The sequence below is a fragment of the Phoenix dactylifera genome, unplaced genomic scaffold (genome assembly GCF_009389715.1).
Source record: "Phoenix dactylifera cultivar Barhee BC4 unplaced genomic scaffold, palm_55x_up_171113_PBpolish2nd_filt_p 000331F, whole genome shotgun sequence".
Classification (NCBI taxonomy): domain Eukaryota; kingdom Viridiplantae; phylum Streptophyta; class Magnoliopsida; order Arecales; family Arecaceae; genus Phoenix; species Phoenix dactylifera.
Window position 1 is genome coordinate 497,761 of NW_024067794.1, and position 10,252 is coordinate 508,012.

General features: G+C 37.9%; 1 protein-coding gene across 9 annotated transcripts; it reads right to left on the reverse strand.

Moving 5' to 3' along the window:
• Window positions 1-436: 436 nt before the first annotated feature.
• On the reverse strand, window positions 437-7,958 carry LOC103713827 (probable receptor-like protein kinase At1g30570). Of its 9 annotated transcripts, none has more exons than XM_039118293.1 (4): window positions 7,729-7,957; window positions 7,448-7,512; window positions 4,472-7,307; window positions 437-975 (listed from the first exon to the last, which is right to left on the reverse strand). In XM_039118293.1, exons 3-4 carry the CDS (start codon window positions 7,060-7,062, stop codon window positions 942-944), a joined length of 2,625 nt encoding a protein of 874 aa, XP_038974221.1. In that variant the 5' UTR covers window positions 7,063-7,307; window positions 7,448-7,512; window positions 7,729-7,957; the 3' UTR covers window positions 437-941. The 9 variants fall into 9 exon arrangements, with proteins under 9 accessions (XP_038974221.1, XP_038974223.1, XP_038974220.1 ...); XM_039118295.1 differs by having other exon boundaries at window positions 4,472-7,310; XM_039118292.1 differs by having other exon boundaries at window positions 7,617-7,957.
• Window positions 7,959-10,252: the final 2,294 nt, after the last annotated feature.

Genomic DNA, 10,252 nt, shown 5'->3' on the forward strand with positions numbered 1-10,252 from the left:
ATTTCTGGTCCTGAATCTTTTCTTTTGATTTTAACCAATCTGCAAACCGTTAGCAATAAATTAAGAATCATGGCAGTATCCATCTTTCCAGAATTAAGGTGGTAAACTTAACCTCTTCATTCCATCATGACTCATGAATTTTATTCTTTTTTTTTTGTTCAAATTTTGACGAGTGATTTGTCCAACTTTGAAGGATTTATGCTTGCTTAGTAACTATATATTAGTGCAGTGCATGGTTAGCAGTTTTACGGAGCTCGGACAAAAGGCTGCAACAGCTAAATGGTTCAATGATTCTTTTATGGATGTACTCAGTGACACCTTGTTCTACCATGAGCCCGACGTAGATATGGCATATGCTGATGGTAACAGAGCCATTACTCAGAAAGAAGTCATTCAGAAGGCAAAGGAGGAACTGTAGATGCTGAATGCCTTGAAAGATCAAGGAGAACTACCAAATATGTCACATTAAATTGATTGTCTCCTAAATCAGACACAACAAAGCAACTCTGATAAACTGTCATTGTTCCTATACTCTTCAATATCAATAAATGATCCCATTGTCACATTTTGATGCTCAAAAGCTATCTTGAACTTTTTCGTTGACATCTTGTAGGGCCATTTTGGCCATGGTACATATTCTTCATGAAATAATATTAATATATCCACTGTTTTATTGGAAAAGAAAAGTAGCTCTGATTCTACTGTGGTATTTGGAACTGAAACAGAAGCAGTATAATTTCCTTCAACAGAAGCACTGCACCTTTCAAATAACTTCTGCACATCTTTTGCTGCCTTCAAGGTCATGCACATCCATGGCAAAGTAAATCAACCAGCTGACTTCCTTGCAAAATATACCACCTCCCTTGCTGCTGCTCCTACATAGTGGAACTTGATTTTCCCCATCTCATGTTGTTTGTTTCTGCTTGCCTCCAGGCAGGCTTTCATATATTTGGAATTGGGGTTCTCCCCCCTTCTCTAATGAATTAAAAAGAAAAGGAAAAAAAACACACACTATATCATTGCATGCCGGTTGTGCTTGCTGTCAAAGTACATACCAGTATTCATAATAGATTTTGATTAACATATCTAATGTAATTTGGTTTAGTTAGCACCGAGCACTCGACAAAACATGCAATCTATTATGTTAGTTAAATAGCACCAGTGCATAATATGCTAATAGTGCAATGTTGCTAATTCTTGTTTCCCATATGGTATTACCAGTTAATTAGGATATCCCAAAGAAGCACCAGAACACGAGGAGACAAAAAAAAAAAAGTGGCCCCAAACAAAGTAAATGAAAGTATAACAGAGGTATAATTCACATATCCCAAGGTTGGAATACATGGATGGGAAAGCTTAACAAAATGACATCAATTTGTTCGTCAAGAATAATTGATTATTCTCAACTCATCTATTCCAAAGATTTTCTTAAACAACCAGCTATTTCTTCTCGCATCTGCTGATCTATTCTTCTGTTAAGTATGCAACAGCAGAACCTTGAGGAGCAAGGTCTAATTCCAACCATATCTCTTTTTGAAGAGGGCTAGTGAAGGTTCGCATTGCTTTCTTACCCAGCAGCACAATTAGGGGTAGGGGGGAACGAGCAGTGCCGGATCAGGTCAACAGAGAGGTGAGGAGGAAGAATACATGAAGTTGCAACTTGCTCCTTGAAAGCCTCAACTTGTACATGAGGTATTTACTATTTTATGCTTGATGGAATCATAACCTAAGGGTCCAATTAAACCAGATTATAGGATTTAGTTGTATTAATTCTGAAAAGAGGGAATATCTTGGTATTCAAGGCAAAATATGTCAAAATCCCAAAATAAAATCATACATGGCTATTATTGATGATGAAATGATACAATATGGAAGCATAGAGAGAATTTGGTTTGTTAGAGAAGAAAGGTGCACTGAAAAATTATTTTTTGATGATTAGGAATATGTAAAAAGAGCAAGAACGAGTCATGAGCTTCGTAAGATTATCTCCTTGAGCATGCCATGGATAAAAATATAGTATATGTTATTTATAGAAGACACAGAATGATAACTGGTACAAAGAATAGGGATAAATACTAAATCCAAATCATGAGAGAGAAACTTTGGATGATTTTAATCAAAAATAGTAAAGTCACAAAAACACGAAGCTGACATACTGTTGAAATGCTGTTCCCAGTGGTGGAACTGGTATATCCATCCTTCTCATTATATGCTTTTATCTTAGTTTTAATTAAATAGACATCGAGGAATTAACTGTATCTTTGTGTCAGTTTCCATCTCTGCCATATTTCTATGAATGCGCCTTCATAATCGCCATGTGTCCAGTTCATTAGATTCAGAAAATTCTTTCTAAGCAGTTAAGGTTTCAATTCTGACCACAGTAGGACTAATGAGAAGATGGCATGGGGCATAGATGGGGTGGGATTTATCCAAACCCACCCTATCCAAACCCTAATCACATGCATCAACAAGCATTTGAATGAACTCAAAATTCTAATTGTTCCACATTATACATAGTACCTTTATACTAAATAATTCTCATGTCCCCTCCCTCTCAAGCAAGAAAATAAGAGTAATTGAAAGCCACCATCTAAGCACAACTTAGTTATGGAGAGTTTGTCACTATAAAATTTTATATAAAGCTCAGAAATCGATGAAGTTCAGCAATTGTACTGTGAAATTTTTACTTATTTCCATGACATCAACTCCATCAAATAGTAGTCTTAGAGTGCTTTGATATGTATAGACATGAAAAATAAGTGGAAATCATCACTGAAGTTGGCATCAGCAATGCCACTAATAAAATTTATGTGCTCATGCAAGCAGACAAGTCTTCCTATTGCCAGATAAATTATGAAGTGGTAAGGATGACCGCTTTCCAAATTTGCGTTGGTTTGAAATTCAAAATAATTCACAATGAGCCGAGACCACATTGTATTATCCTATCTGGAGAGGGATGATGATTAGGTGCTCTTTTTGCTCTGTCTCTATCATGGTAATTTTACATTTTCTTGTCACCAAAAGCATATCCTTTACATCGCAAACACAGGTGTACGTAGTCCGATTAATTGAATAAACTGCACAAAACTAGAAGCAAAGGATGAAAAAAATATTGCTGTAGATAACTGTTTAACATTCCGTGATTATAAAAGGTTAGATAAAAATTTCTCGAATTAAAAAAAAAAAAAAGATGGACAAATGCAGAAACATATATTTATAGAGTTAAGCCATGAAGACTCTTGTAAACATTGGGATGCAACTGAACCCAAGTATGTAAATGCATATAAAATTATAGCTTTTTAACCTGTAATGAGTTTACAACAATGTAAAACCACAGACCAAAACATGTTGATAAATAAGTCGAATTTTACCGAGGGTAGGAAGCAAAATGATATGCATTGTAGAAATTATAACCAAAAAGTGTCTTGCATGATAATCAAAGAATTTTGGCACTTTTTCAGTCAATCATCAAGCAAGGGGCATTCGTTAGTCATCATTCTTTCAGGAAACATTGTAATCATTCTTCCATCTCGCTTTTTAACCTGCTTACTTCCGAAAGTAATAATTAGTTTCTAAGGATGATGCCACAGCAAGACTGGTTGGCTGGCCTTATAAATCATGACTCTGATTCAGCAGTTGAAACAAAGTTTGCCCCCTTTGTGCTTGGGAACATGATCAGATAAAGAAATAATATTCTTCCCTTCTTGAGGAAAGAAACATTGCATCTCTGAAAAGGAAGAATACTGAGAATGTGGTTTTGGTTTTCATCAAAAGGATGGTGGTTCCATGGGATTAAGCTTTAGTTGGAATTGGAGGTCTTCTGAGTGTTTTTCCAGATTATGGACCTTGGTCTTATTAATTGAACATCCAATCCATTCTTTCTAAAGGCAAAAATCCCATTCCAATGATCGGAAGAATATTCTGTCTAAACAATCTGAAAATAAACATCTGGTACTAAAATTGTTTACTTTCTAGAGTTATCATGGCAATTCTAGCAATAAGCAGGAGCATAAATAACTCAGCGGACCAAATTCAGAAAGGAGAAGAAAAACTATTGAAAACAGCTGAATTCTATTTAGAGACCATTATCTGGGTCAGAAGTTAGCATGCATTTGTTGAGTACACGAAATACTAGTTCAAGAGAAATAAATAATGTATGTTATTAGCATCCTTTGCACGTGACTCCAATAAACATACAATACCTTTCAAACCACTAAACGAATGAATCACATAATATAATTACATTCACCAAAATGAAAATAAACTTTATGATTCCACAGTTGATTATATCAAGCAGAAGAGATTTCAAAGATGTAAAGATCCCCACAGTTGATTATATCAAGCAGAAGAGATTTCGAAAATGTAACTTTGCTCGAACACAATGGAACATGAAACCTTTGTAACAAGAAATTACAAGTATGGGATATCAGGCACAGATCGTTTCTAGTATTAGGAATATTGTAGCACTCACCTTCCCTGAGGGTTAACCAGCTGGGAGCAATCAACAACTCTAATGGTGTCTTCCAAACAATGATCCTCTCCTATTGACTCTACAGCATTTTCTTTGATGTTCAATGGTTTTGAACAAGCATCATCTACTTGCTCTATAATATGTGGGAGACCGAAAGACAAATCAGCAAATCCCAGCTCACTGCTTCCAAAAGACTCCTGATCTCCACTTCGCTTGTATGCTTCATTTAGTTGCAAGACATATTCTAGATGCCACAATACCTCGCCCATTGTAGGCCGGTTCTTCCCCTCATCAGCAAGGCATTTCTCCGCAATCTCCCCAAACTTCTTCAGGGATTCCAATGAGTAAGCTCCTTCCAACCGGGGGTCCACAATCGTCTCAAGCGACCGCTGACGTTGCCATCGGAGTGACCATTCAGCTAAGTTTATTTGATCCTTGGGCAAGCTTGGGTTTATTACAGGCCTTGCACATACAACTTCAAATAACACCACCCCAAAAGAATAGACATCTGATTTTTGAGTTAGCTGCTGCCTTCGAAAGTACTCAGGATCCAGGTATCCAAAGCTTCCTTTCACAGCAGTACTGACATGGGTATGGTCAAATGCCGGACCATCTTTAGACAACCCAAAGTCTGCCATCTTTGCAACAAAGTTCTCATCCAATAAAATGTTAGTTGTCTTAACATCCCTGTGTATAATACCTCTCTCTGCCCCAGTGTGAAGATAGTGAAGTCCACGAGCAGCACCAATGCATGCTTCTACCCGCTGCTTCCAGGTAAGTGCTGAGAGAGCACTTCCGTAGAGATGGCTTCTTAGTGTGCCGTTTGCCATATACTCATAAACCAAGATCATCTCTTGTTGCTCTTCACAATATCCAATCATTGAGACAAGATGTCGGTGCCGGAGCTTTGAAAGCATTTCAATTTCTGTTTCAAATTCTGCTAGGCCCTGCTCAGATTGTGGATGGGCCCGCTTGATTGCTACCATATTCCCCTCCTCAATCTCACCCTTGTAGACCTTGCCAAAACCTCCAGTTCCAATGACCAAGGACTCATCAAAGTTCCTCGTCGCTGCTCTAATCTCTGACAATGCAAATCTTCTTCCAATTCTATTAGAAGCTGATGGAACAATATTGGTTACAGGCAATTTAGATACCCGGGCATCAGTGGTGCTTCCCATAGTCTCATGAAGGAAAAGTGGGTGCCACCCGGGAGGATTCTCCTTAACAGAAGTTGCTTTCTTCTTCTGAATGCAGAAAAAGAAAAGTGTACACACTATAGAGATGGTAACAACAGAGACGCCACCGACACCGATGGCTTCCCAAAGACCTTTCTCTGGCTGCTTATCAGACAAACCTTCCTCACCGGTGATCCTTTCTGAAGCATGAGCCAAATTCCAATTCCTGCTCAGCTTGAAGATCTCCACTCCATTCAAAAGTGCATCAGTACCTGAAGCAGTAGTCGACAAATCAGGACCAAGCTGAAGCCAAAGAGTGTCTACCTGTTGTGGAACCAGATCAGCATAGTCTTCATGGTAAGCTTTGTTCGTCCCCCCTGCCCTCAGAAAGACATCATAGTTCTCAGCTGCTGTCTTGTTATTAATGTAGATTCTAAAAACTCTCTCATTTGCTCTATCATATAACAGCTCGCAGAAGTGTAGCCGGACAAGGTAGTCAAAGTTGGGGTCCACATCGAATCTCCATGATACATTGAATCTTTTCTCAACAACTTCACTATTGGTCATCATCCTTGCTGTTTCATAAACCATGAGGGGTGCAATGAGAGAATCATTGCTCGAGACATAGCTTATATTTGAAGCATTACTGATTGTGGTTGCCGCGTTCAAAGAAAACACAAATTTCTCATCAGACTCCCACTTTCTCCACAAGCCTTGGTCTTCGCTTGAATTAAGTCCATGTCCCCCCACATTCAACCTATACATAGTCTCAATTCCTCGGTCGTTCATACTCAGAGAGGTCTTTAAACCATTGCTTCCTACTTTGTTCACCAAGTCAACAAACAAGTTACCACCAACCGGGATGACCTCGATTGCATTCACAAAGGCAAACGATCCAGAGTTGGGAACAAACTCAATATTCAGCTCATTCGAACTGACATTAAGAAAATACTCTTTAACTAGAGAAGCGACCACCAAATTGCTCTTCATGTTCTTCCAAGAGATCTCTCCAGGGACATTGAACTTGGAAACCAACTTCAGCTCATTAGCTGTTACATCAAATACTGACTCATTGACATTAAAATTTTCAAATGAGAAGGGATAGAAATGAAGCCTTATGCAATAATTCCCTGAAAATACACTGAAGTTGTAGTACGATGTCATGTTAAATATCCTGGCAGTTCTATACAAAGATTGGTAGCCAGATTCCTCATTGACTGTGGTAGTTGATGCAATAATTCCAGGAAAACTCAGCGTGAAATTATTACCAAAGGTCAAGTCTCCAACCCAATTCCTATTGTCGACATCTGTGCTAGAATTATAACCGCAGTTAATCAGAAACGGCTTCGCCTGAGCTTGTGCGATTTGTAGCAAAGTAGATGCAAGTCCCATAAGAAGCAGCCTGAGAAACTTCATCTTCAAGGAATACAATTTTAGCTGTCACTCGGCATCCACAGGAATTTCCCACTATAATTAGCAAGCAAGCTTCTAAGGCCCTTTAAAATGTCTCCAGAATTCTTCAAAGAAGCACCATTAAACCAGAAAAACAAGGACCCTACTCTTCCGAACTTCAACTTTTCCACAAAGCTTTCAGAGCTGAACAATGCAGCAATAGAAAGGAAAGGAAAACCCCTGAATTACCTCCCAGTAGTTCATCAGTTCTGCTGTTGTTCAAAACAAAGCCAACCCAAACAGCAACACCCATGCAAAAAAAAAAATGAGGAATTTTTAAACAACAAAAGAGATCGAGGTCTGGAATGTAAACAAGATCTAAGAAGATGAAAACCCTTTCCACCACAACCTTGAACAAAATTCCACCTTTTAGGGACGTATATCCTTACGGATTCCCCTTCTCTCTTATGGCCACTGAACAAGGCACAAGAGCAACACAAAGAAAAGCCCAACAATCACAAAAGCACATTCCAAAGCTCTAGAAAGCAGTTCATTTCGGAATCCCAAGCAAAACTTACAGATCTAGCAGGTGACAATGTTCCGAAAAACAAGTAAAATCACAGCAAAAACTGCAAAAAGAATAGATCTTTGCTGAAAAGAACGAATTTTTCCCCCTCCATCTCAACTTACTTGGCGATGAAGAAATGCCCTTCAAATATAGAGCACTGCTTGGAGCTTTAGCAGAAGGGTAGGTCTTTCTAGGACAGGAGAGACAAGGAGCTTGGCCAGAAACAATGGAGTTGAGTTCTCGAGTGGAGCATTTGGCCTCAAGAGCACCAAACAAAAAAAAAAAAGGAGCTTGGCAATCACTTTGTCTGTACTTTTTGTTTATGGTCTCTCTCTGTTTTTAATATACTATTATTTCTGAATGGAGAGTGTGGTGGTCGACATTTGTGAATGATGGAGAATCCAATACATGGATGGTAGGCACATGCTGTTGTCTATGGGTTAGATACTCAGATTAGATCACAAGACTTATCTCCTTTGTGTATATTTTTGCAGGATTTTACCTCATGGGAGAAAGTGAAAACTACCTACCCCTACCTTTTCCTTTTCTCTTTTTTTTTGGTGAAATACCTTTCCCCTTCACCAAGCACCACTGCTCCAACCTTCAACAAAGTACCAACCAATGCCCATGATGTAATTAATTATTCCCTTTCTTCCCACCATGAAAGAGTAATAATTGTAATATATTTATGCATATTTTTAGCCGCACCAAAGACCATTTAATATATGGGAATTGGAATTCTTGTAAATAAAATAGAAGATATTGTGATGCTTTCCGGTTTACTTAGAAAAATTATTAGACGCGGATGGCTTGAAGGGGCCAAAAGTGATAGCTGACGTGTGGTTGTAGCATGTGCATGCTTGGGTACGTTGATTTAATGTTAGTAGCATGAGGTAGGAATGGGCTGGGCCCTTGTCTTTTGATTGATGAGTTAAAAGTGAACAAAATGCATATCCAAAATGAGTTAAAAGTGAACCAAAAAAAAAAAAGTCCAACAACGTTATACTATTGAACCTAGTATATTTTGGGCTAGCGGATCTTTGATACTTCTATTATTGGAACTGCGCTGAGAACAGCGTGAGAGGACATCTCCTATACGAGGCACACTCTGGGTGCAGCCTGCATCCATCTTAAAAGAAACTCGGCTATGGTGATCGAATGAGTTTGAAAACGACATAGCGTGACGGGTGGGCAGCATTACTCCACGACATCCGAAGACTTGCGAGAGGATGTGGCTCCTTCCAGACAATTCATATTTATCGAGAGACGAACAGTGCGGCTGACTGAGTGACCTTTTTTGCGGCGCATCATTTTAAAGGATTCATTTGGAAGAATCAAACTTTGTATATTTTGAAATAATTTGATGTCATTTTGGAGTCCAGGACACTACAAACTTGCAAGGTAGGCAACAGAGGGGAAGCCAATGTAGTTCCCTTTTGCCAAAATAAAATAAAAATGGTGGTTGCTAATACTTACACTCAACATGTAAATTGCTAATAATAGAAAGGGGACAATGGTTTGTAGTATGGTGAGGAGACAATTGCTATATGGATTGTTGGAAGAGTAGATTTAAGATTACAATACTCTGTTTTTGGTAATGCCACTTGATTTTTTATGTTTGCACATGACAACGAGATGACTAATCATGCACTAACTCATGAGACAGAATCTTTATAGCTTGCATTTTTATTGGTATAATGTGCAGATGAGCATGTGAAGTGTCTAGTTGCAGAAAACATATGATTAAAAGTTTGGATGGAACTATATTCTATCGGTTTGAAAGATTATTGCTGCAATTGAATTTGGATCCACTTAATTTTGGATCTTGAGTTGCAGTCAAAGTCGGCAATATATATTGCAGGATAGCTTATGATACATCCAGCCCTATATATTGTAGGGGCCTATAAAATATATAGCATGGACTCCAGTGCATCACAGGCCATTCTATAGTACATGGACGATCAAGATTTGCAGATCTGGGCTGTCAAATTCATTTATAAACTTGAGAGGACTTGGACTCACCATGGTCTGCTCTGTTAAACCCTCCTTTGGAAGAAATTATACTCTATATCCATAGGAGCAATCCAAAATAAGCTTAGTGAGATGACAAAATGAGAAGAGCCGAACGATGAATTAAGCTCACAAAAATAGAAATTTGATGGGCTTGATCTACCAATGTTATGGTGCAGTACAGGGTATAATTTGCCCTATCTTTGGAGATTTTTTTAATAGTTATTTTATTAATTTTTTTATTTTGATGGACTTAGTTTTTTGAAATTTATGAAATAATGAGTTAAGGAAGAAAAAATATGCCCATACCGACTATAATAAAAGGTCTTATAGTGGTTCATCAATATATGGTGTTCTTTGGCTGATTATATTTTTTTTGATAGTAATTATTTTTATTATTTTATTAATATTAATTATAATTAAATAATTTTAACATATAAAATACGACCAAAACTTTTGCTTTAGAAATGAAACTTGAATTTCTTCCTGCAAACTGAGCGGTAGGTAACATCAGGTGGCAGCAATTCATGTGTCCAACCATGTCAACGTCCGATAGCAATGAAGTGAACCCAGCAGCAACATTTAATATTTTTCCCAAGAATATTTTACTCCTTAAAGTTATCAAATCGTATGTGA